The sequence below is a fragment of the Falco naumanni genome, chromosome 2 (genome assembly GCF_017639655.2).
Source record: "Falco naumanni isolate bFalNau1 chromosome 2, bFalNau1.pat, whole genome shotgun sequence".
NCBI lineage: Eukaryota > Metazoa > Chordata > Aves > Falconiformes > Falconidae > Falco > Falco naumanni.
In genome coordinates this window covers 35,223,809-35,251,057 of record NC_054055.1, presented here as the reverse complement: position 1 = coordinate 35,251,057, position 27,249 = coordinate 35,223,809, and the positions used below count along the sequence as shown (strand labels likewise).

The window sequence follows — 27,249 nt, the reverse complement described above, 5'->3', positions numbered from 1 at the left end:
AGGAGAGCGCGGATTGAGCCCTCCCGGCTACCGTCGCCGCGCTCCCTGCCCCCGCCCCGGCCCGCCCCAGCGGCGCGGCTGGCGGCGAGCGGAGGGGACCGGCGCGGTGCGGCGGCGCTCCCGGGGACGCGACGATGTGAGTGCCGGGGGCCGGGAGGGAGCGGGCGGGGGCGGCCGTGCTCCGCGGGCGGCCCCTCCGCCCCGGCGGCCGGGGTCGGGCAGGGCCGGCGGCGCGGGGCGGGAGCTCCGGCGGCCGGGGTCGGGCCCCGGGTGCCCGCAGGCCGTGCGGAGGCCTCGGGGCGGCCGGGCTGCGGCTGTGCCCACCTGCGGCCGCGGCCCCTGCCTCGTTGACATAGTTACTACCCTCTCGCTCCGGCCCCTCTGCTCCAGTCCGGCTTACCCATCCCCCCGGTTGTTTGTTTGTGCTGCGCTTTCGGCCCCTTATCTCTCGCAGACACGCCGGGCGGCCTCGCCTCCCGCCTACCGGGCGCCCTGCGGCGGGGAGCGGGGAGCGCTGCGGGGGGTGCCTGTCCCCCAGCCCCCCGCCCCGGCGCCTCCTTCGGCGCCTCTGGTTCTGGGTGAACCGCGCGGGGGAAGGCCTCAGTGCCTCGGTTTTGCTGGCCATCTCCGTCTTTTTTAAGTATTTAATTTGCAAGTTAATTGGAAAACTGTGTTAAATACGTGACCACGTTTGGGGGGATAAAAAAATACCTAAGCTTTGGTCTCTATTGAGAATGTCATACGAATGGCATTTGCTCATGTCTGTTAGTTTTCAAGATATCCTGACTTCTCTGCTGAAGAAAGAAAATAAATTCTTAACCTGATCAAAAATTTTGTCAGAGATCTTTCTCTGGGGAAGTTTTTGATGATTAGGTTGTGTGAGCCTGTCTTGCTGACTGATACTACATTACAGCAGTGTTCTTAATTTTAGTTATTGCTAAAATTATACCTGAACAGCCTCTTGACCCAATTTACATTTCTGTTTTTTTCCTCTCTTCTAATGCTTATCACATTCTTCCTGAAATAGCCCATATCCTCCTTCTGCATCTACAGCAGCAGACCTCTGCTCTCAGTAGATATCCCTGACTCCAGATACTTAACTTTGGAAGGCTGACTCAGGCAGTTTGCTTTAGGTTCCCTGTATAAGGAAGAAACACACACCTATAGAGTTACATTTGCTTCTCAGATACCTATTTTGGAAATTATAATCTTTGTCTATTGACATGGAGAACTTGGACAACTCAGCATATCACTTTTTAGACAATTGAAGTTAGGGGAAATGAAGGCCATTGTTGCTCCATACATGTGGAACACTGCCTGCCCTGATATTCTTTTGTGCTTTTGTGCATTGTTAAAAATATTTGTAGGATTACTTCTGAAGTTACGTAATTTACTATTTAGAAAGGAGATCTGGCAAAGCAGATCCATGCAAATGAGCTTCAGCACCAATACAGGTCAGACTGGGCAGCTTCTGCAGACTCTGCTCTCCGCTCAGATTGTCTTGCAGGATATTATGATTTGTATGTTGTTCAGAGGGGGCTAATATAGTAATAAAAAGAAGCAGCCACTTGGGTTGTAAATTCGAGTTTATGGAAGGATTGTCAGAAATATTATCAGCTTGAAGGCCAGAAGAACAAAACTCTTCAGAGAACAGCCCTGTTTCATGTGGATGAAACTCCCATCCAGTACTACTCTGTACGAGCCCACATACAGGCATATATTCTGTGGTATATTAGAAGGCCAACAAGCTGAGAGTAGGTAGGACAGCCCCATGTACTTGGTGTGTTAGGGATGCTGTTTTCTTGGGTCCTTATTTTTAAATACCATTTAAAAAAAATAGAAATTAAGGCTATGCCTCTCATAAGAGTTTTTAGGCTAAGATTCGTGTGGTATGAATGAATGGAGTTGCTGTGAATTCTTTGGGAGCATGTGTCGTTAGGGCCATAGCACTGGGACCTACTTTCACAGTACTGGAAAACCTTTTCCTTTTTGGCCTCCTTCCCTCCTAATTTTAGTGTTGCATTCTTAGGTCTTACCAATGCTGGGATATTTGAATTAGAATTAGCTGTTCTGGAATGGTTTTCCGTGTAGAGGAGGGTCTGTTGTGAAATATATGTGGGGATTTTTTCTTTTGTCTTTCTACGTCTTTCCATTACAGAATTATTATTTTACTTTTTAGAAATACACAGTATTCCCAAATATAATTTATTACTGTTTCTGAATACTGTGTCCTGTTGTGTGGCTGTTACAGAGCAGCCACAATAGCTGCTCTGAATTGATTTCATTCTGTAGTCAAGAACTTGAATCTGTATATAGTTTACTTTGCACACCTGTATTCAATATGAGGATGCATGCACAAGCTGTTCAGTGCTCCAGCCTGCAGAAAGCTGTAAGATGCTAACTTTCTGTAAAGTCTTCAGAGGTTGTAGATACTAAAACAAAAAAAAATAATCTCAAAACCTGCTGAGCATGCATATGGTGGTTTTTACCCCCTAAAGGCTTATAATTTGGACAGATACAACCCCCCCACATCTGCCAAATTTCAAGACTGATGTTTTATAACAGAGCTAGTCAAAGCAAATGCTTCCAGATTTTGTTTCTTTCCAGAAAGATTTTGTTTGCACGGCCAAATTCTTCTTTTCTCTTGTGTTCAGAGCCACCTGAAACAGTTGTTTCTTCTCTCCTTGCCTCTTTTAATTTCAGCCAGTGTGTGGTAGGAACAAAAGCTGCCAGCCCAGTCTCAAGGTTTAAAGTTTGACAAAGTGATCTCAGCTGAATATAGCTTCTCTGTGAGGGTTTCTTAAGCTTCCCTGTGTAAGAAAAGCTGACGGCACCACCTGTTAAAACAAGAATACCGTAACCTGTGAGGAAAAGCAGCTTGTAGGTTGACGGTTCGGGTCCCTGGACCCACTGCTGGAGTTACTCTGTAGGTTACTTTCTGAACATTGTTGACAGAACCTGTCCACTGTGTGCTCCCAAACTTGCAGTTCATGTGCTGGAATGTGTCACCTGGTATGTCACCTGGTCACTGCAGCACAGGCTGAGTTACTCTTTTGGCTCAAGAAATGAATTATGCCAGGTAAAAATGCCTGAGTTTCAGAGTTGTCTTCTGAGTTTCAGTGTTTTCCTATCTTTTGAAATGGCAAATGTGGCAGGCATTGTTAATGCAGAGTTGCTACTTGTTCTTTGCCATCTTCTCGCTCCCCCTGAAGTTTTAAATTAATCTCAGAAATCTGAAGATGGTTTAAACATTGACACTGTTTGCACTGTACAGCTGTTCACAGCAAAAAGTTTGTAATTTCATTAAAGTTTCAAGAAAACAGTTTGATGTTCACTGCCTCTTTTTCCCTCATTCCCCTTTAGCCCTCTGAACTGTTGCACGTTCTGCCCCTGAGTGGTTTGACCAGTAAAAGATGAAAGAAAATCACTGTTCTTCAGGAGACACAAATTTCTTGCAAGTTGGTACAGGATTTCCAACACTGGCTGAAAGTTTACAACAGTTTGTCCAGAAGTTGCCTGGTACCCATCTGTACTGGTGCTGCTCTGTTCCCTGTGTGCACAGTAGCCAGTTGCCAAGCTGACTTGCTCAGCCCTGCAAAGCTGGACAAGCCAGACTTGATGCACTCTGGACTGGCAGTGGGGGTTAAAACTAGATGATCTTTAAGGTCCCTTCCAACCTGAGTCTATGACTGTCTCTCTTGCTTTAGTGAAAGGAAGAAAGATGGTTGTGGTGGTGTTGGCTGGCTGGTAAACTTTCTGGTCCTGAGCAGGTTGGCCGAGCTGTAAAGCTGCAAACAAGAATCAGCCTTAATTTTACTGATGCAAGCACAGGCAGAAGATAAGGAGTCTTAAAAGCTGTACCGTTTTGGCTGCAGTGGCTTTTTAAAATAACTATGTTTCCCTTGATATGTACACAATTGTTCAAGTATAAAAGACCTCTGTACCACTTCAACAGCATCTACTCTCAAGCCTGTATTTGGCAGATTAATAAAATAATCATGTACTTAAACATTGACATCTATCTGGATTAACTTTCAGCTTTCTGATCAAAGCCTTTGAAGCACCTTTAGCATCTTGATGAAGTGGGGTCTTGCTTCAGTTGCTCCTTCTTCCCAAATGCTACTCTTTGGTTTGCAGCACTGTTGGTGCTTTGCAGGCTCCACCATTGTTGCAATGGCAGGTGTTACTCGGTGGATATTTCAGTAGAGCTTGCTGGTTTTTTGAGTGTTATGAACTCAAGTGGAAGATCTTTTAAGATAATTACTTAGCATATAACACTCCTCATGCTCATAAGTCACAGAATTGGGACCGTAATTCACACAGTTAACTTCATTAATCATGAAATGCAGTGTTTAAGGTTTCCAGGATATCAGGTTTTCTGCACAGAGTATATTTACATTTATTTTATATGTAATAACAGAGTGCCAGCTCCAATCTTTAGCAAAACCAATAGGAGATGAAGGCAAAAGGCTTCTGTTACCAAGGCTTGGATTTGTACTTAAGCCCCAGGTGTGCCCTCTGGGTCTCTGGACTATTACTCGATGTGTAGCTACAGTGGTTTGCAGCAGATGTGATGTCCAGTAGTGTTTATGTTTAGGAAAGAAATAAGTGGAAAATTTAGCTGTGAAAATACAGCTCATTGCACTCTCAGATCTTGGCTTTTGGTGGGTGCAGCTGTACAGTCTTAATTTTAGCACTTACACTTGATTCTGCTGAAGAGAGAGAGCCAACTCTGTTAGGTTAAAGTTGGAAACATGCGGATGTTCTTACACATCTGAAACATACAGTGAGGCTTTCGCAAGTTATGTTTTCTATCAGAACTGGTCCATTCCTTTGGAAGGTTAACCCAAGTTTTAGCTGGAACTTTATCTTCGATGATATTGTAGGATTTGGAGACTATTTAGGAGCTATAGCTCAAATAGGAAGAAGGGCCTCAAGGTATTTCTGAGCTCTGGATTTCTTCCTTCCACTCAGTGGTTTTACAGCCAGAGTATTCAATTTCCCAGGCTTTGGCCCTAGTATGTTTTGATATATAAATCTCAAAAGTCTTTTAGTTAAATGTGTGACTAAGTAATCACCTGGTTTTAAAGTATACTATTTAGGGATGAGCGGATTTCTGTTTAAATCAGGGAACGCCCAGTTGCTTCTTTCTAGCTTTCCAGAAAATGTCTTGAAAAGCAGTGCATTGTTAACACAGTATTGCTTATAAGTTGATGTATTTTTGCAGAGCATATCCTTTGTACTGACACTTCTAAATAATCATGCCTCTTGGAAGCTATATTTTTACATTAAGCACTGGTAGGAAGAGTGTATTTTGATTCCTGCTTAAATTTTAGGAGTTGAATTGATCAAGTCTTTCTGTTACTAAGGATCTGCTCACATGTATCATAAGGATTGAAGGGGCTATTGTTGTGCATGGCAAAAGTTTTGTTTTTCTTGAATAAAAGTGTCAGGAATTATTTTCCTTGAACTCCATACACTGATCTGCAGACAGAAGGCAAAGATTTGTTTTTTGGACTGACCTTTTTTAATGTTCTCAGTGTAATCTTGAATTGTTTTTGTTTTCACCCCTCATTCTTTTTCATTTTAACTTAAGAACATAGAATTCCATTGCTGGAATGTGTTCTGTTGAACCAAAGCATTGCATCTGTTGCTGCAAGCCAATGAGAAATGGAATTATTTCTGCACAAGCCTCATCTGGCATTGGAAGGAGGGTTTTCATGAAGAAACAACCATTGGAAGGGTTGTTTGTTTTATCATTAAATACTTTTATGTACTAACTTTTGAGCTCTGAAGAATTTTCACCAAATTTGGTTGCACATGTGCAACTTACCTAAATTGCATGGTTCAGAAATACATTTTTACACTGAAAATTTACATCAGAAATTAACTTTTACACATCCAATTTACTGTGCCTGTGACCCCACAGGTCAGAATCTGTTCTACGATTCTCCACAGTAGCTCATGTCCAGAACCGCACTTTTGTGTTGCTAAGCTGTGTACAGTATCTAGAGTAGACTCTGACATTAAATCTGAAGTTTTACACTTGGAAACATTTATAGTATGCATTTTTATGAAAAATGGTGCAAGTTGCACTTTTCTGACAGTTCTGTGTTTAATTGGGATATCTAGAGCGGTAGGTTTCACTCTGGCTTGTTTTGTCTTGTAGTTTGGTTCTTACACCATCACCTCCACTGTAAAAATTTTGCAGTCTGGGGGTCAGATGGGCACAGCCCTAATACTGAACTGTGCTTTATGGGACATAGTAGTCAATATAGCTGCTCTTGCTTGTTTTCCATACTTTTTTTTTTAAAAAAAAAAGAAAAATGAACTCTTAGCCCTTTGTCATGTGAAGAAGACTGAACTTGGTTTCTGAAGCTATGTATATGTATGTATACTAACCTGTCGCTTTGATTATTGTTTCAGATTATACTTTTTTTTTTCTCTCCTCAGGGCCGATTACTGGAAATCGCAACCAAAAAAGTTCTGTGATTACTGCAAGTGCTGGATAGCAGACAACAGACCTGTACGATGGTCTACCATACTATGTCAATGATTTTGAAACACTAGAAATCTGAATTACAGGCTTTTAACATCATTTTTCATACTAATCTATTGATGCATGAAATTTGTTTTTTTAAAGATGCCTTTGTTATACCTGTAATATTTAGAATGTATTTTGTGAGCACCGTATACCTGCATACAAGATGCTGTGTGCTGTTCTACTTGGCAGTACAGATAAGAACTGAAATACCTGACCCTGCTTTTTTTGCAAGTCCTGTAACTTAACAGTTGATCTGTCTTGAAACTTTGTCTGCGGCAGTTCCTAGCCTTCATAGGCAAATAGAAAGCAAAACCTGGCATATGTACTGTTTTATATGGTAGGCCTGGTATAGCCATTGCTCTGAGCTTTAAAGCGCGTTTCTTTCATTTCATACAGAAATGTTACAGGGTTACAGAAAGGTGTTCCTGACTTGCAGACTTTAGACCCATTAGTTTCTTACTTAGAAATAAGTTTTTCATTCCTGACTTAATGCCAGGGGTAGTCCTAGAGCTGGACTTGATCTGGAGTTCAGAATGATGAGTGGGAGCTAATTGGTTTAGGTTTCTTCTTGTAGTCAGTGAAGAGAAATACACATTAAAGAGGGGGATTTGGGTAACTTACAAAATCTGTCTTTAAATGAGATGACTTGTCCGCTGGGTGTGCATCCTCTGCTCATCAGTTCATGCAAATAAATTCTAAGGTTACTGGGCCAGCCTTAGGCATCTTAACTTCTGAACACCTAAGTGAGGTCAGATGTTTTTAGCGAGTACCATATGAGGCATGAGGACTTCCACTGTTGTATCTGTAGAGCTGAATTCCTTGCAGTTCCTACTGGCTTCAGTCTTTGGCAGCTTTTTGGCTTGGAGATTGTTCTGTTGTTCTTAGTTACCCAACTCTCCCACTTTGCTCCTCCCACACACCCCCCACACCCACCCCCACCCCCCCCGATTTCTGGACCTGCAGACTAATTTAAGTTCGTAAGATATCTGTGGGGTGTAGCATAATCTAAGGACTGTAGCTAGTATTTGGAACACTAAATAAACCATATGTTTTTTAAAAGTTTGTGTGAAAACAGAGAGGGTAAAACAAGAATCTAAGTATGATATTTGGAAGGATAGCATAGAGAGAGAGCCCAGTCTCCCTGTTACTTGTCGCTAATAGCTAATATGTGTGCTGAACAGTATTATTTGAAAAATATTAGATCTTATAAATACAGACTATGAAATTTTGTGATACCATTTTGGAGTGTTACTGATTTTTTTCGTGATTTCTATGTTGATAGTTTCTCAGTGTCCCTGAATTCCTGTAGTCATTTTATAGCTGTAGTGTTGGCTGTGTTTTCAGAACAGGATATATTCAGGCTTGTTTAACTAAGTTTAGTGTAACTGAATTTTAACTTAATTAAAAATAAATAAATTGAAATTGTATAATATGTATTATTTTTCTTGTTTTTTTCTCACTTTGAAGAGCATTGAGTTTCATGAAAGAGGAAAGAATCATAAAGAAAATGTGGCAAATAGAATTAGTGAGGTAACTCAAATATCTTATTTGCACAGATGCTTATTTTTAATGTCTTTCATTATCAGATTTGTTTAATTTATTCTCTTTGGGTTCTTGTTTTGTTTTAGATTAAAAAGAAAAGCTTGGAAAAAGCAAAAGAAGAAGAAAACATGTCAAAAGAATTTGCAGCAATGGAGGAGGCTGCAATGAAAGCATATCAAGAGGATTTGAAAAGGCTTGGAATTAAGCCAGGTAGTTCATATAACCGCCAGAAGATTAAAGACAGAATTGAAAGAATATTGAATAGGAAAGTTTTTTCTTAAATAGAAGCTACAGTATCCTCTGGTGCATGGAACAATCCGATTTGGAGTAGAAAAATTAAACAGTGATAACAAAAAATAGGCTGTAGTTGGTCCTTTGAATCAGCTGTGTAGCTTCCCTTCATTGATTTTAAGTTTCACTTTGCTAGTTGGAGACAAAAATTCCTATTGAGTACGTGAGGTTGTGTTTCCACCAGTGTCAAACAGGGGAGATAAGAATCTCCTACTCATCTTGCAGTTCAGCAAGTATCTTTGCTCTGTCTGTGCGAAGACATATTAGCCTTTAAAAACAGTTTGTAGATTCAAGCTTCTGTAGAAGCCATCTTTTTCATAACTCTTCTAGTTTCTTTTTTGCTGTTGTTTAGTTAGAGGTCATTGGTCCTTAGAGTTTTTCTCTTGTTATTCATCTTTTGATACTTAAACTTTCTTAGGACTCTATAGTATTGCTACAGTGCAAGACTCTTTTAACATAATCTTTTTAAGTTTGCCTGCTTTGAGTGTAATACTAATGAGTGAAAATACTCGTAAGAACAAAATTTCCTGTTTGCTGTTGCTCAAGAGTGACTAATACTTAAGCTCAGATTATTGCTCTTTTTAAAAGGGAGTATTGTTTTCTTTAAGATGATGTAGGTCCCAGTTCGACACAGAGTAAAACACAGAGTAACACAGTGGAAACTAAAGGAAAGAAAGAAAAGAAGGAGAAGAAGGAAAAGAAGGAAAAGAAAGAAAAGAAAAAAAAGACACCTCAGGATGCCTCAATGCCACCAAAAATTGAAACAAAGGAGTGGGTACAAGGACTTTCTCCTGAAGGTTACACATACTACTACAACACAAGAACAGGAGGTAAAAAGTAGTGAGGAGCGAATGCAGATATAGTTATTGGAGATAAGTAAGAAAAGACTGCCTGCACTTCTTTACTCTTTAGCTCTTTCAGTAGTAAGCTAGTAATTCAAACGTGAACAGTTAGATGGAGTTTAGATATTTAATGTTCAAGACTTAGGCATCCAGAACTTCAGACTGCTTTTGCTGTTTGCTAATAATGGAAGAATGCAGTAATTCCACAGTTTCTTGAAATGTTTAGCCTTTCACAGGTTAGGTATACAAAAGATAGCTGTGTTCTTCCTAAAGAAGCTTTCTGATCTAGAATGTGAATAAATTGATTGTGCCCAAGTAAATGAGAGCAGTTATGGATTGCTGTCTGGTTGTTTCTTTCCACATTCACAGGATTTATCTAACTGATTTTGGTTGAGGAGCTATGTGTTTGATCTGCTTTAGAGCGTAAAAGCAACCCTCTTTTATGATTATTGAGAATATTACAGTTTCTTACAAATTTAAGGATTGACATTAGTATTTACTGTAGTCTTTCCTCATACAAGATAACTTCCAAAAGGTAAAAATCTTGTGTGTCTCGGTTCTTCTGGCCTGTGCTACCATTTCAAAAAACAAGCATCTTTTTTGTACCAAAATTCCAGTATCTCTGTATCAGCCATAGTTTAATAGAGTCTGGAAGGTGGTTAGTCCCAGTAAAAGCCAACTGTAATTATGGTACTTCAGTTTATTGTTCATACCATAGTTTGATCAAGGATGATGTATATTCCAATAAGATGTATCTGTATTACTCATTTGTTTGTGTGCATACATCAGTGTCATATCCTTTAGATCTGTTTTTTGTAAAGATTATGAAACACACACAGGATTGAATGATAGGTAAAATGTGGTCTTGTTTTTTCAAGAATCGCAGTGGGAGAAACCTAAAGGATTCCAAGGCAGCTCTCAAAACTCAAAAACGGTAATCAAATACTCTTACTTTTTTGTGTCCTTGTAAACAGTTACCAGAAAAAAAGGTAAGCAATTTGCACGTCTTCTAATTGCAGAAGATTCATTGTTTGCTCTTAGTAAGCTTAGGAAAACATAATTTGGCTATATAGAATGTTTTATGATATACTTGATGAAAACTGAAATTTTACTATACAAATCTTTTTTGGCTGATTTGTTTATCATGGGAACAGAAGTGATAGTGTCATTTGTATTTTTACAGAATATACTTTTTTGATTCCCATAAAACTGGAAGCTTTTCAGAAATTCTGAATAAATTCTGTTCATCCTTTTGTGATTAAATGTAATTAAAAAATAAGTCTTGGACATTTGAAATGGTTAAGACTCCTTTATCTTAAGAAACATGGAGATTGCATTGTCAAGGTAATTACAAAAAAAGAATGCCTGCTTTTGTGTTTGCTTTAGGATACAGTTATGTGATAATTTGTCTTTTTCAAGGGATTCTTATGGTCACGGAAACAACGTGCAAGCAACCTTTTAGCATATTACTTTATTGGCCTTATTTAAAGCACAGGAAAACTTGCAGAATAGTCCAAAGACAGATATATTTCTTCTAATGATTAATGGACTTTCCCCAGATGCTTACCACTCCAGGATTTTTGTGCTTCACAACATTAAAAACAGGATTTCTACGACACTCCTGTGAAGTGATCTGTTTCCCCATTTTCAAGATAGATGTCATAAGTACAGTATAAATTAAAGTCAATTTTGTTTGCTTATGTTGAATTTTATGTTAGAGACCAAAAAAGCCTGGCTTTTTCAGAGTGCCTGACATTCTGAAACTATCTTGGCCCCTCTCAGAAGGTAGCCTATAGCTTGATACTGGTTTAGTTGCAGTCAGAGGAGAACATGGTTATAATTGTGTATATTTTTAGGCAATTGAATCAATTCACAAAGTACATGACGTCATGTCTGTACTCCATCTCTTGTTAGGGCAGTGTTTTATGTGAAAAATGCAGGCTTTTGCCATCCAGTGTTTGTTCCTAAGACACTGCACACTTTGTGTGAGAGCTGCCCATCATGTGCAACTCTGGCTTTCTGATTCCTTTATCCTGAGGGTTTGCACAACTTGTTAACCAGCACTTCAACTTAATCTTTTCAATCAGCATGTCGCTTTGCAATATTTATAAGCCAGTCTTACTGTAGCCTTCCACTGAAAAAAGTGGTCCTGTGACTAAGCTTGTATGGTCCTTGGTGCATATTTGCCCTGACAGTGAACTAGTTCAGGGAGCAAAGAGTTTAGGTTAGTGCTTTGTAGGCTTATTCCCTTGTCATGAGCTTCCTGGGTAATCAGAAAAATGCCAGTGTGGGGAGAGCAGATGGAGGAGAGGAGCTTCATTCTTGGCAGCAATTTGAAGTTAGCTCATCTCAGCTATATCATAAACACACACCTTTGGCCTCACATATCTCCCTAATGCCACATGGCTGTATTTTGCCATTCCTCCCTCACCCTGCCCGGTGACTTTGTGGTGTCTTGAGTTATTTTTGCTATTGCTAAAAACAAGCATTTGATTGCTCCCTTATTTAGTCTGAGCTAAAGATATGGGGAACATTCCAGATCTCTAAGAAGGACTCACTGCCCAGAAATAAAAGGGCATGCTTGCAATACGTAGTGCAAGCAAGATTCACAGGGCCTCCTTGTTTTACAGCACATTAGCTTGCTGCTTAAACTTCGTAAAAGGTGGAGAAAATGGTAATGAAAAGGCACGTGAAAGACTACCTGTAACTTCAGCTGGATTGACATCTTGCTTGTTAGCATGCAGGTAGTAGGATACTCTGCCTAGTGTCAGATTATCAACTGAAAACCTTGAAGAACGAGGTCTAACTCAGCAAAAAGGATAGGTTATACTTAAAACTTTATGTTTTTGTCCTCTTTCTACTTACATAACGTAAATTTTCCTTCTGCTTCTTTTATTGAAACTAGCACACCGAAACTTGAGAGCAAAACCTTGAGGAATCTTGCTCACTGAAGGCTTTCTTGCTTTTCTCTGCTCTAAACCTGCTGGTACAATTTTTTCTGTTTACAGAAAGGGTGCAAGAAACATAACTTCTGATTTTGTTGTGCTTTTTGAAAAAACACCAAAGTTTTGATAGAGTATTAAGCAGATGTATAGATATGTGTGTACAAAAGCCTGTCTAGATGTGTGTCTGTATACACACACATAGATATTAATGCAAAAATAATGTATGGTGAAGCTCCATAGATGTTCTGCCTAATACAGAGGAGTGGGCAGTATTAGTAGTTGCAGAGCAGTGAAGTAGTTGTACATTTAAGTGTTGATGGAAATTGGGTTCTTAAGATGTTAAGTCATGGGTAATGACTGATTGTCTGGTTGGGGCTGATTCTGCGAAACATCTTTAATTACACGTACTCAAAGATGTACCAGCAACTTCTGCCAAATTTATTAATCAGTAGGGAAAAACAGTGGTTTGCTGAAATTAGTGCTTTACTAAAGAAGTAAATTCATTGGCACACATTCCTGCAAAGTTTGATTCTTCAGTTATTTTTGCTGAAGATCTATTTTGGGATAAATTTTAGAGTTTTTGTTTGTTTGTTTATCTTTAATTTGTGATCATATTTATTGGTATTGGTTTTCTGTAGCCCTCACAAAACTCTGAGTCTTCCAAAAAATTTTTATCAATCTCTACTAAGAACAATGACACAAACAGGAAATTACAGTCTCAGGGTGAATACCTTGGAAAATCAAGAACATGTAAAATAATGGCCTGTATAATAATTTTAATTGTATGACAACACTTACAGTACTGCTTCTTACTAATTAGCCACTGAAAAAAACTGTGTATGTGCATTTGCATTATTGTAAGTTAAGCAATTCAGTCTCATTTGAGTCAAGGGGAATACTTTCTAACAACTGTAGGGGTTCAGGCTTTAAAACAGTAAAATTATCAAGAACAAAAAATACTCAAGGCTTGAATGGTCTTATAAGTGATGCTTTGGCTGGTCCTTAAAAGTTTTTTAAGTAGCTCCTGTATCTTTCTCTTAGGCAGTGGAGTGGGTAGAAGGTGTCACTGAAGATGGTCATACCTATTACTATAACACACAGACAGGAGGTAAGGAGAGCTTATTTTCCACCTAAGCTCTGTTTCAGAGGAGAGGATTTTCAGAGAAGCATTTGGTTTTGCAAATAACTGCATTTTAAGGCTGTTACTAAGTTTTGTATTTTTTAAGCTGCTACTTTATTTGAAATACACTTGTTGCTTAAGTCAGTGCTGCCATTGTAGCTGTATTGTCAGTGTGTATGCATTTGCACTTCATAGGTTGTTTTAGATGTTCAACTTGCAACTATAAACAACGGATTCTCCTTTTCTACATATATATTGAAGTTGTAATTTGGAAACCAGAAAGAGGCAGGGCTTTATTTTGACAAGCCTGTAGGACTGAATAAGAATCTACTAAAGTTTTCCTCTTGCTGACATAGCATTAGTAAGAGAGTCCAGAATCTTGCCTCCTCATTCTTTTACCTGTTTTTTTTCCCTACATGGGGAACTTCATGGTAACTCCCTCAGAATAAGCATCTGTTTTCTAAATCTGAATACATTTTAAGGTCAGTGATGCCTCTCCATAGAGCGAGTGATTTCATGCTAGCTATGAGATTTCCTTCTGCTGATGGGTATGAAGTGGTGCTCCTAACGATACCAAGAATTAAAAAAAAAAAAACCACAAACCTTTTAGTTTTTTTAACATGCCACTCCCCTGCCCAGATTATTTGATTTCTTCTTTTGAAAGGGAAAGGAGATGCTGGTTATTTTTAAACATTGCCTTCTAAGTTCAGATACATTATTTGCCTTTGGTTGTGTTATTTTTTAAAGTGCTTCATGGGCATATGACACTTGTGAAGAATGTCTTTGTAATCATCGTATTTGGTAAAATTTTGGTTTGTGAGATTTTAAAGTGATCCATTACTTTTGTAAAACTTTAAGTGTCTTGGAAATACTTGAGAATTATTTGTCAGTTTTGTTAACGCCAATGAAGACAAGACAAATTTTTAACTAAGGGAGATAGTTGTAGTGTCTCGTCTCAGGCATGTAACTTAAGAGACCAATATCTCTAGGCTTAGCACTACAAGCCATGCTTTGGAAGGCTGCACCTTACTCCACTGGCTATACGTGGCACCTGGGAACATGAACTTTGTCAGTTACTAGTCTAAAGGCAGATGACAGCAGTACCCTTAAGAGACTTTTCTCTTCATGCAAAGTCACTTCTTGCCAGTTTATTGCACCTTTTTTTCTTCAAGATACATCTAGGTACATACTCACAGAGTTGTTTTCAGTTAGAGATTTCTTTGGAAACAGATAAAAATAATTGGAAAAATAGTAGTTTTATTATACCTGTAAGCTTATATAAAATAATAGATTGAAAATCAGTGTACTCTTACCTTACTGTTTTTAAAACCAGTTTTAAGACCATTGAGTCAACTTTTATTGAAATCTCAGAAATACGACCTTTTAATTGAAAATAAGGTCATATACTGTACATGCTTTCATAACTTTTCAGATTCATGTTTTTATTTCTTTGTTTGCTTCAGAGCTCTTTAATTAGAGATCTAATATTACTGAGCCAAGTATCACAGGGAAGGGGGTTGTCTGCCCGCAGACCTGAGGCTTGCAGTTAGCATTCTTCACCTTATCCTGTCTTTGTAATTAATGGACAACTCAAATCAAATAGGCACCTCTAGAGAGCAATTTGTCTGTCCTGTGTAAGGATGAGAGGAGCCACAGTCTTGTGAACCATAGTTTGCCGTGGATGATATTTTTCTTAAACACTAATTAAAACAAGCTTTATCAACAGTGAACTCGGCTGTCATGACTGTCTCTCTGCTAGGAAGTGAAATGTTATCTTTCTGATTATGTTTATTAAAACAAACACACTGAACAAAGGCAAAAGCCTTGCGCTGAATTATTTGCTGTATTTTTGCATAAGGCAGTACTGATTCTGTAAGGTAATGTTGTCAAAGCAATAACAGATCAGAATTAGAAACATAAATAATGTGGTTGTTCAAATATCTTGGACAGTATCCACATGGGATAAGCCGGCTGGTTTTGTTTCATCTTCAAATGAGAAGAGTCAACGTGACAAGCATTCTGAAGAGCTTGCAGAAACAGATTCCAAAGCATCTGAATCAGACTCAGAAGACAGTGAAAATGAAGCACAGAGTTCAGAAACAAATTTCAAGGTAGGTTTTCTCTTCAGATTTATTTTACGTACAGTATTAATTTTCTAGTGTAAGATGATTTATCTTTTACCTCTTGCGACAGGCTGTACTCATTGTAATGAGGTTAAACTGTATGACTGAAAGGAGATGTTTACACTTGTTTTAATAGTAAAATGAATCTATATTTAATTATTTGGCCCATTAGTGGCACTGTTCCAGAATAGAAAGCATGATCTTTCCTTCAGCCCACCAGAAGCAGCTTTAATTCTGCCAGAAATGCGATGTTTTCTGAGAAAGGTCACTGTTATCTCTCTGAAATAATCCACAAAATGGTTTGGATTTCAGTGTGAGGGTGTCTTCAAACCTTTATTGGTAAATGTGACTGCCAAGAGACCTTCAGAGAATGCTTTTGACTGAAAATGTCTGAAATGGTTATAGTTTCCGTATTAACTGAGAAAAACATTGGCAGTTCATAGTACAAAATCTTTGTCAACTATATATTTTTGTCTTCAGATTTAAAACAAGATAAAGGGTATGATTATGGCTCTGTTAGGGTCAAATGGTTTTTCTGAAACTGGTAGTTCAGAACAGGCAGAGACAGTTTAAATAAAAATGTATTAATAGACAAGCGTTAATTCTAAAATACATATTTTTGTATCACTGGGCATCATTATAAACTATTACCAGGTGTTAGCTGTAAAGTGTGTGTATCTGCTTGCACAGAAAGCTGTACGTGAATTTTTGCCTCTTTTTTCCTTTTTTTTTTTTTTTTTCTAAACACGTGCTAAGCTTTGCTTTTACATAAGTTTGTATTGGCTTCTCCTTGCTAACTTCAGCCTTGATAGATAGGATTTTCCAGCTTTAACTTTTCGTAACATTTTAAGGGTTTTTTTCCTACTCTGTATGTGATGAAATCTCAAGGAAAAAAATTTAAATATTTTATTAATTTAGGAGTTTATTGTTTCAAGTTACTCTTGGTTGAAAAGTATGAATAGTAGATAATAGCAAATAAAAGATGTAAAATAAAGCTACATTGTGTTTTTATTTAGGCATTTTTGCTTAAGGTGGGTTTTTTCCTCTTTAGAGGAAAGGAGATAATGGTGAAGGATCAGAGGAAAAGAAAAGATCTCCCAGAGCTAAAAAGTTAAGTCCTTATGGGAAATGGCGAGAAGTGAAGCCAGAAGAAACTGTAAATAAAGAGGAGAGTACTTCAGCTTCCCAAGAAACCTCTAGTGATGCACCTAACCCTTATGGAAAATGGAAAGCAATTAAAGCAGTGGAAGAAGAAGAAGAAGAAAAAGAACCATGGTGAGGATCTTTATACCATAGTTACTGTGGTAATACTTGTTTCCAGAAAACTTGTTTTCAAGAGCTGAAGCTTTTTCTTCTGAATTCTGGCAGAATTAGCACAGCAGTGATGGGAAACATAGCCCAAATACAGTTAATTCCACAGTGATTATTTTAAGTAATAGCTCTCCGTGGTGCATAGTGGTGCTGTTTTGGTCTTACTGTAGAAGCTCGCCATGAGTACAAAGTGAAGTGATTTAAAGGATCGTTGTCATCCATCATTTTTCTCAGAGGCTGAGTATGAACTGTTTAAATGTAGTTATGTTCCCTAACATTGTCTCCTTCAACAGTCTAGTTCAGCTGCCTCAGGAGCTCTTGTGGCTCTTTTTTCAACTGCTTTCAGCCTTGGAACAGCGTAGGCAGCTTTCTCAGGGCCTCCAGCTTCCCAGCTAAGTTCTGTTTCTTTCTGATGAGTAATTAGTTGAGCTAAGATCTATCTTGGTCTTCTAGGACCACCAGCAATCATATGTTGACTGTACTAGGTTAGCATTGCTTTCAGTTCCTTCCCTGTGGGATCAATAGTTGCTGACATAATGAGTATGCTTTTTTAGACTCCAAGCAATTTCTACCTAAGCCTGATAGGTTTGACTGAGTTACTTCCACAAGCAGTGCATTATTTCTCACTTTGTGATGTACTAATTCTAACTGTTCACTTGAAGGACACAGCCTAAAAGACTTCAATTTTTTTTGTCTTACTTCCACCCAGTATTGCCGTAAAAAACTCCTGGTTCAACTGTTTTTCTTCTTCCCTAATTTCTGTCATTTCAAAACAAAGTTAAGTAAAACCGAACCAAAATCCACTACAACCTTTTCTGTTGTCACTGTGGGTAAGTCCTGGAGGCTCCTATAATGTGAGAGATGCTTTCTGTAATGATTTAACTAAGGAGATGAAAGATAAAAAGTGTAATGTAGCTATGTCAATTTTAAATCTGGAAGCTGTCTCTCTCTCCCATGTCCAACCAATGTACTACAGGTGTTTTCATCACATGCATCTGATCAGGAGGTTTGTTTTGTTTTGTTTTACTGCATAATGCCTGAGATGGCTCTTTCTGTTTTTTTGTGAAGCATGCTTTCATGTCCAGCTTTTTCTTGTGGGGCCCTCTAGGAGTCTGAATAAATTAGGTTTCAGAGGATGACACCAGTGAGTCTTTGTCCCTCATACTCACCCCATTCTCCAGCATTTTAGTTCTAAATTATTCAGTGGATACATTGGTTGAACTAAACTGAGAACTGATACGCTTCCTTGGAGATTATAATGTTCTCATAACACCTACTGTATTGGACCAGCTAACTTTGCCTTCACTTCAGAGCTGATAAATTCTTTCAGGTTTTTGGAAAGCAGTGTCCCCTAAGAAGTGCTTTCAGCTACTGAACCTTATAGATCATTCTGTACATTAACACACAGGCTTGAGATACACCCACGTGTAAATAACAAAAATGCAGCTGTTTGTTATTTACTTTTAATTGAAACTAGGCACAGTGCCAACCACTTTCAGGAGGTTTACATTTTAGCAATACTGTAACAGTTGCATTTTCTTGACTTGCTTGGCTTGCAGTCATTCTCGTGGCTCTTGATTGCGTGCTTGAGCTGATCTGTGTCTTCCCTGAAGCATAGGACCTGAAACTAGGTATGGTACACGAGCTGGCATCAGAGTAACGCTCAGTAGTACTGAAAGATTTCTTGTATGGATTGGCCAGGAATATGATGTGTATCTTTTTGCAGCAGCGTTATGCTGGTGTGATTCCTAATGGGCTTGTGATTTAGATCAGTTTCTGTGAACCGTTCGGTTGTTCCCCATCGTATGTTTGTGCCGCAGGTTATCCTTGTAGAACACAGTGGTTTGCTTAACCTTTAAAACTGCGTAAACCTTTAAAACCCTTAAAACTGATTGGTCATTATGAGCCCATGTCTTTGATTTGTTCAGATCAGTGTTAGCTCTGCTCTTGTTCTGCAAAACTGCTTCCCCCAGCTTGGGGTCTCTGGCTGATTTGGTAACCTGTTCTCTGTTCTGTCATGCAGGCCCTCAAGGATGGACACTTGCGGCAGAATATTCAATAGTATTTTGTCCGTGAACCATTGTTAATTACTCACTGGCTGCTGTCTTTCTTAAATTCATACACGCAGCTCTGTTGTCTTTTGCAGGATGGCTTAGATGGTGAGTGCTTGGGCCACGCTGTAAGCTCTGTACAGAATGAGGTCCTAGTTTTTTACTCTTTATGGCAGCCCACGCAGAAGAAACAAAGAACGTGTGTTCTGTTCTTTTCTTGGTCCCATCATGATGATGATCTTGGCTAGAAGACTGCATCTAGCCCAAAGCTGCTGTGACAATGAAATATGGATAATATTGTCTGCAGTACAGCATGTTGCTTTCTCCATGTAGATTAACCCTTTCATGTTTCCCTGTCTTCTCACAGTGAAAAAGTGGACCTGGAGCTTCCTAGTACAGAGAGTGACAATGTACCACCACCTCCAGTGCTAGAGGTTCCAGAAGATGCAACAATGATATTTAAAGAGAAGACAGTCACCTCCCTGGGAGACCTTACAGAAGGGGTGCCAACATTTAAAAAGAGGAAATTTGAAAATGGAAAATCTAGAAACTTAAGACAAAGACTAAGTGATCAGTAGTACTAAGCAAATCATTTTAGATTCTGTTTAAGCTAGAGTGAATCAAAAGTTTAATATTTTAAACAGGCTTTTATAAAGAAAATGTTGGGTAGAAATTAAGGATTTATAGGTATTAAAACATATGTGAGTTGTCATATTTTTTTATTTTGATGTGAGTGATATTGGAATGGAAGTTTGTGTTATATTACTTATGCAATATTGTAAATATATTTTTTATTTTTACCATGCCATCTAAGTTCAATTTGCTCTGTGAATGCTGTTCTAAATACATTATCTAAGGTTTTTTACTCCTTTTCTAACTATGGGAGAATATAATAATCCTTAATCTGGCAAAAATGATGGAGATCCTTATTTTTACAGAGGAACTGGATCAATGGCATGTACCAGACAGTAAAATCATCCCCCAAGATAGTTTGTGTGTAGTAGTTTCCCTACTAATGAGTAAAAATATTGTGCTTACTAACCTTTTGCTTGCAAAAGAGTAGGTGGTGAGACTGCCAACATTTCAAACTGATCATTTAAAAGCTGTTTTTAGCAGAGTGAGTCACATCAGTGCCACTCATTCCAAAAGATGTTCTACAGAATTATTTGTGTACATGCATGATAAATGTATTAAACCTCTGCGGAAGATTTAAACCTGATGAATCTTAACTTTCAATAACAGCACCAGAGCCACCCCTGTTGGAGTAGATATTTCTGTGGTGTCTTTCCTGTTGTATTTTGCTTTACTGTTGTCTCTATTTGAATTGTTCCTTCTTTTCACATACCAGGTTTTCTTTTTGGGGGGCTTTTTTTTTTTTTTTTTTTGTCTCTTTCCTTGTAAAAAACCAATTGCCTGACATTTTCATGAAAGTACATTCCAAAGACCTGGCCCTGCTACAGCATACAGCACCCTTTTTGAGGTTGATGGGGTTTGTCTGTTGGTAAGAGGAGTGTATTGGATAGTCAGTAGTGTTCGCTAAGCTGAGAGGAGCTAACTGTATTGAAGCTTCATCATTCTCAGTAGCATAGGAGAGGAAGACAAAAGATGGATAAGCAGACCTTGTGGCTGTACTGTCCAAGATGGCTTGGGCATTTTCTTGAGGAATGTGGATTTGATTTCTTCACTTGCTTGGATTGGTCTTCATTTAGCATCATCAGGATTCACTGGCTGCATAAGAATACAGCTACATTAATTGCTTCTCTAGGTATCAAACAGTGGACCATAAAGGTTCAAATCATTAATCCACAAAAAAATATGCCTCTGTTCCTAAAGCTCACAGTGTTTTGTTCAGAAGAATCTTGATGAAAAACAGGGGATGCACTTAAGACAACTAGTTGTCAGAGTCCAGCTCCAGCAAAGTAAGAGTTGGTAACTGCGAATGACTGTTAATCTGTCAGATCAGCAGAGAAAGGAGCGCAAGACAGAGAATCTGGTTTATCATGTATAGAAAAAGAGGCTGAAGACCTTTTTTCTACTCTGTTATATTTTCATTATGTGTAGAAGAGAATTAAGTGTTGAATTTAATCCTGTGTGTTTCTTTGGCTTCATCAGGGTAGTTGTATTTCTTCTGATGTTTGTTTTGAGAATGTTTTGAGAATTCCTGTAATATCTAGCCCTGGGTTGCCAATTAGAGACGCAGGATGTGTGCTGGATGTTACCACAGTCATAGATGCAGGAAAATACAACGTGTACTCCGCGTGAAAGACCTCACATGCAAGGCTACAACAGAAATGTCCTTTATGCCAAAGAGAGGTTGTCAGGTTTCCTAAAAAACAGATTTTCAGGTTTTGTTCTTATTCTTGCAGCTAGGAGCCTGCTCTAATTTGAAGCTTCTGTGTGTTTGTGACCAGTTTAAACTAATTTCTTCCCAATTTACACAGGTAATTGTACTTATTTCAGCTAAGTAGCTTTTTTTTCCTCTTGAATCCATCACATCTTTTCGGAATCACATAAAGCGTCCTTGTGTGACAGGACCTTCAGTGCCCCACCAGCACTTCTCTTCATCTATTCCAGCCCGAGTTTCCCTAGATTCTATGTTCAAGGAAGATGAAGGCCACAAGTAACTTTTGATAATGTTCCTTTGATAATGTTCCTAAATCACATTTGCCTTTCACATGACTGCATCATGCTGTCTGCCGTAGGTGCCCTGTGATCCACCAGTACAACCAGCTCTTTCTACTCCTTTGCCATCGCCAGCTGCTGAGTTAACAGCTGATCATGCTTTCTTTTCAAGCAGGTTTTTTTCCTTACAAATTCGGTTTGTACTGCTGTACTTATCCTGCTTGTGTTACTCCAAGCCTGAAGTATATACATTTCTGTATGATCTCTGTAAATTGATTGTATTGTTTCTTAGTAGTTTTATACAGTACTTTAGTCTTTTTGTAGGCTCCACTTTTAATAGCCTCTGAGGAAGACATCTTTCCTCTTTTACTAAGGTTCCCAAAATACACTAGCATCTTTCCTTTGAAATGTTTAGTCACATTGAATTGGTCATAGGCATTGATTTAAGGTAGCTGTAACTAAATTGCTTGAGCAGATGTTTTAAAAACATCTGAAAATAAAAGTGTTCAAAACTTGTTTCCTTGAAGAACAATTACAACTGCTAATCAGTCGTAATATGAACCAAAGGCCTTTGTCAAGTGCTGTGTCAGACAGACAAACCAAAATATTAGGAAAAAAGATTAAATGTTTTCTTTTCTCACTGCTAGTACAGTTGGTTTAAATACCACATGCTTGCTTTTGCTGATGTGACATCTAAAGGCTGCATTTCACAAACAAATCCAGCGCTTCGCTCCCCACTACCTCTGAAAGTCAGTTTGAGGAGAGACCAGTTTATTCTTTGTCCTTAAGGGTAAATTATAAGGGCCAACTGAATCAAATTTGATCTATCCAAAGCCACTGTTTAATTTTGCACCATGTTGTCATTCCATTTCCTTAATGTGTATCTAAACCAAGTATTTTCTATACAAAAATAGTCTTGTGTGAGATTTAAGGCAGACGCTGCTGTTCCAGGACATCTGTGCTGCACAGGTCTTTCGCCCTTCTGTGCTATCTCCCTGCAAAATCTGCCTTTGGAATTTGCCATAGGAATCCCCCAGGTATTACCACAGTTACACTCCTCATCTGCTAATCCTTCCTTGGGCTGCCGTGGCTTCTGACAAAGGAATGTTCCTTTTACTGTTCCAGAACAGTGTTTTCAGAAGAGTTTTTTGTTTTCTGATTAATTCACTTTCTATGATGCAGCGTGTTTTTGTCTGCTTGCCTGCTTTTATGGCAAGCTCCTTGAGTGAGACATATTAAACCAAGACATCTTTGGTTTTATAGGCTGTCGTAGACATTATTAGCAATATGAGAAGGAGAGTCGAGAGAAAAGGGGGAGTCATTGCAATTTCTGATGATGATTTGTGTGGTTTTGAGCGAGTCTTTCTTTGCTCTCTTATTTTTCTTTCCTTGACTCATCTTTGTTTGTTTGGAAAGACAGCTTCCCAGTGTGGGATGCTTGTCTTTGGTGTGCGTGTTTTTACAGCAGGGCATGCTTAAAGTTGGTGATGCTTTTAGCAGCAAATGTATTGCATATACTAAGAAAAAACATATTTTGTTGGGCATTTGTTATTCCAGCAGCTGGGCAGAGACCTGCTCAACTGGACCCAGGTTATAGAACAATCCTTGTTCCTATTTAGGCTAAGGTGAATTGCAACCCTTCACCTGGGAATCTGTAGATTGAAATACAGAATTCCACAATAGGGTAAAGTTTGCTTTTTGTTTGAACCTCATAGACAGAATCTGTGATGCAGCATCATCCAATCCCAATATTCGGGTGTAGGAGTGGTGGGGCTGGTCACGACATCGATCTAAGTTAAATTCACTAACCTGTGCGTGTATAAAAGCATCATCCCCTGCCCTGAAAAAAGATGTTATTTCAGTGTAAATTGTGGCATCTCAGAAAGGGAGTAAAAAACTGTTTTCATGCTGTTTGGTTTCCTTTATTTGCTTTTTGCATTGTCCCTCCCCTTTTTAGTACTTTTCTTATTATTGCGGTCTTCCTCAAACTGTCTTCCGCCAGTACCCCTATATATGCAAATCTCGGTATCACCGTTGTGCCGCGTTTCTAGCACCCACCTCCACCATAATTATCCCCTGCTCTACTGAGACCTTCAGAAAGCTTCACGTTGTCTTATGTAGGCCACCGTGTCTCCAGATCCCAGCTTATGCTGAGCACTTCTGCTGCCTGTTTGCGTCATGCCCTGAAGAAGTACAACTTTGCCTATTTTCAAACACGCAAGCTATTTCAAGACTGACTACATGTGCTCTTTTGATTTCCTTGATAATTCATTTTCTTGAGACAGATTTCATTCCATTCCTCCTACAGGGTTTGCAGCCCTTAAATCCTTTTGCTTGTTGGTACGAAAGCTGTCTGCATACCTTCCACTGTCTGCTGCGGCAACCCTTTGGTTCTGTTTTGTCAGCCTCTCTCTTCAGTCTCTCTTGTATCTACCTCTTAAGTCCTCTTTACCTTCTACCTACTAAATTATTTAACGTAGAAATCGTGTTAACCATTTGTGTGATTAACAAATTTAGCTTTGTGAAATGTTTTGAGATATAGCTTGAATTAAAGTTTCCGTACAAAGCAAAAAGTGTTGCAAATAATAATCTGAAAAAGGCTAAATTTGCCCGAGGATTTCCAGAGAGTGTCAGCAAACGCAGGTTTGATTTTAACTGTAAAAGAAATGGTCTCTGGAAAAAAACAGCAGATGGCGTAATACAGACCACAAGCTGAAGGCAGTGGATTTTAATGGCTTGCTTAACTGAAGATACAGTAAAAAACAGTGGGTGATGGAAAAGCACTTGTTTCAGTTTATAAGTATTGTCTGCAAAGTTGAACAGCTGGTTTCTCTTTAACAGCTTCTTGGTTGCGATTACAGAATATTGCAAGCTCTTGAAGTGGAGTTTATATGAAAATACTGAATAAAGCTTTCCTTTCAACAATCTGTGTTACCGTTGTTCATCTTTTTGTGGGTTCTGTGACAACCTGAGGGATTTATGGATGCATATTCTGCTAAAAATGGGGCCTGGGTTAAATAAAAAACAAAATAGGTACATAAATATGGGGACACTTTTTAAAATGAATACTTTTTGTTTTGTGGTCACCAGTGTAGTATCTAGGTGCCTTCCAGCAGTACATGAAACAGATACTGGAAATTGTTTTATTCTGCATCAATTATGAGTAACAAATGACCTGAGTTAATTTTAAAGTTTTTTAATAATTTTTTGTAATTTTAAATTTTTAATTTTATTAAATTTAATACTGCTGTTAATTTTAAAATTTTTAACAGAGTTCAGGTAAGTTTTGTTGTAGTTACTATTTAGTTATATTCAAAATATAGTTGAATAGATAGACTTCCTGATGATAACGGGTTGTGATTCATTAGTCTTCATATTTGCTGGTCTTAAGAATGACGAGTAATGCCCTGAGAGTTAAAGATACACACTTTTAAACGGTGGGGAGTGCATGTAAATTATTTCATAACATTTCTTTTACCAAAAAGCCCCTTTCTGTCAGTGTGGTCTTTTGGCAGCTGTTTTTTACAGAAAGTGAAGAAGCTGTTCAGCTGTACTAAGCAGCTAAAAAAAAAAAGGTATGATGCAGGCAAAGAGTTCTGCTAGATTATGAAATATATTTTGTTGTTAACAGCGTTTAGTTAGTCCTTTCTTTTAACTAAACGAGAACAAGCAGCGTGCTGCTTTGAGTGAATAAATGAATTTGTAGTTGCAGGATTTCTGAGGCATTCCCTTGTACATTCTGTTGATGATGAAATGAAAGTAATCAAGGTGAGGTGTCCGGGCTGTGCTTGTGCGGAGGGTAAGCGCCCATCCTCCTGCTGTCATAAAAAGGGCTACTTACAGGCGCAGCTTTTGGCTGGCTTCCTTCCCTGCTCAGGACCTCAGCAGGGAAATGAAAGAGATCCAGGAACTAAGTTTCACGTCAGTCGACAGGAGTTGAAGAGAGATGAGGTTGGTGTCTTTTGCACCAGCTGCAACGTCACATCCGTGCGTAAGGCCTGGGTGACGCACGGCGATGGGGGGGAGCCCGGCAGACGGGCGGTATTTTGTTCTGTTTCTTGTAACACTATTTGATAACGAAATAGGAAGCTGCAGAAGGCTGTTTCTACCACCTGAACCTGCTCTTGCTCTGCCCTCCCACAAGAAGTTGTGCTGTGCCCTGGGACTGCTCACTGCCTTCCAAGGAGCCGCCTTCCCTTTCCTTTTCCTCCCTAATTTTTCCTGCTAGCAATTTCACTGCTGAAAGTCATGGTTGCTTGCAGAAATTGAGAAGCCCAAGTGTGGAGTATTCCATCCTGAAAACGCCTCAGAAGTGCCATTGCTACACCCCACATCCCTCCCTCAGGGACAAGTGCCAGCCCACAGCCAACCCCCACCACAATCTGTCAGCTCTTGCATCCCACAGAAAGACTGGGGTGGAAGAACTTAGAATAAAACATGGTTTCAAACAGTATTTTGTAAGTTAGGAGGAAACATAGCTTCAAATAATGCTTTCTCAGTGAGGAGAAGCAAATGTATCTGCTTTTATTAAAGCAAAGCAGGCAGTGACCTGTAGAAGTGGGTCTGCTCTGTATCAAATTCTGTGTCACAACTTAGCAAAGCTGTATTTTGCTGTCATATACAGGTATGAGCGATTGCAGGGTAAGCTTAATAAGGCAAAGATCCTTCAGAATGCACTGGACCAGGATGGGAAAAGGGATTTAGCCACCACATTTCAATGCCTACATTGGGAACATCCAGGATTTAATAGCAGAGGGGAGCTGCTTTCTGCTTTCCCCTTTCTCATCATGCTGCACAAAGCCAACAACAAAGGGCTCCAGAAAATTGATTAAATTAATTGCAAATATCCTTAAAGTGCTGCAGTCAAAACATGCCCATCTTCTTTCCAGAAAAAAAAATGAGGCTCATTTTTCAAAAGTGTTTCGACAGTTGTTCATGGTAAAGAAAACTTCATAGGCCGAAGTTCAAGTGTACGAATGACTCTTAAATTGCATGGTAATATGTTTCCTGACTGACTTACAGAGCTATAAATGAAAAAAACCCAAACAAACAAAAAACAAAAACAAACCCTGACTACCAACCAGAACTCAAAAGCTTTTGTAATTGAAGTGTTGGAAACATAAAAAAAATTGTTAGGCAAAGCTTGCTGACAAGAACGCGTGAAAACACAAAAGAACTGAAAAATAATTCCAGGACTGAGAAACTGAGTATAATTTTACCTGCTTTTTTCCTGGTACAAATCCTCTTTCTTAATATAGCTGGATAAAGTTAAAACTGTTGTTTGTTTGACATACAGTAGTAAAACCTGCACCATTTAGAACTCAGTATTGAAATAATTATTTTTCTTAAAATAACTGATGTTTTCTCAGTCCTGTATCACTCATAATTACAAATAAATGTGCAAATGTAAATCAACCACACGGTGTAATTTACATTGTCACAATGAATTGATTCTTCAAGATTGGGCAGAGCAGCTTTACAGCGTAACCTGGGAAGAGCAGGATAACAAGCGAACACCGTGCTCTAGCACATCGACCCAGTTCAGCAGAGCACTTGCATATTCTTGTGTAACGTTAAATATGGGAGTATTCCTGAATCGCTGCGTACGACCGCTGCCTGCCGACACACATCTGCCTGTCAGCACACCGTACAACATGCGCGGAGGTGAAAACACGCACACAAGTCCTATTAAAGCCCAGTGAGCTCTACAAATACTTGGATCGCCCACAGGGACAGGCGCACATTCCCAAAGATATCAAGGCAGAAACTGAATTCCAGAGCTACCTGATTTGCTAAAACGCTATGAACTCATATCAACGCTATGAACTCATATCAACGCTATGAACTCATATCAACGC

The 27,249-nt window shown here is 39.0% G+C and overlaps 1 protein-coding gene across 1 annotated transcript; it reads left to right on the top strand.

The window, feature by feature from the left end:
- Window positions 1–34: 34 nt before the first annotated feature.
- WBP4 (WW domain binding protein 4) lies at window positions 35–24,316 on the top strand. The gene is made up of 10 exons (XM_040584000.1): window positions 35–136; window positions 6,454–6,526; window positions 8,012–8,074; window positions 8,173–8,296; window positions 8,986–9,207; window positions 10,098–10,153; window positions 13,206–13,272; window positions 15,235–15,395; window positions 16,459–16,682; window positions 19,137–24,316. Coding segments are annotated over exons 1-10 (1,203 nt in total). The 5' UTR covers window positions 35–134; the 3' UTR covers window positions 19,348–24,316.
- The last annotated feature ends 2,933 nt before the right edge of the window (window positions 24,317–27,249 follow it).

Excerpts from the sequence above, each read along its gene's own strand:
- WBP4 (XM_040584000.1), top strand. Across the intron at positions 13,273-15,234 it reads CTATAACACACAGACAGGAG|TATCCACATGGGATAAGCCG; the intron begins GTAAGGAGAGCT and ends TATCTTGGACAG. Across the intron at positions 15,396-16,458 it reads GTTCAGAAACAAATTTCAAG|AGGAAAGGAGATAATGGTGA; the intron begins GTAGGTTTTCTC and ends TTTCCTCTTTAG.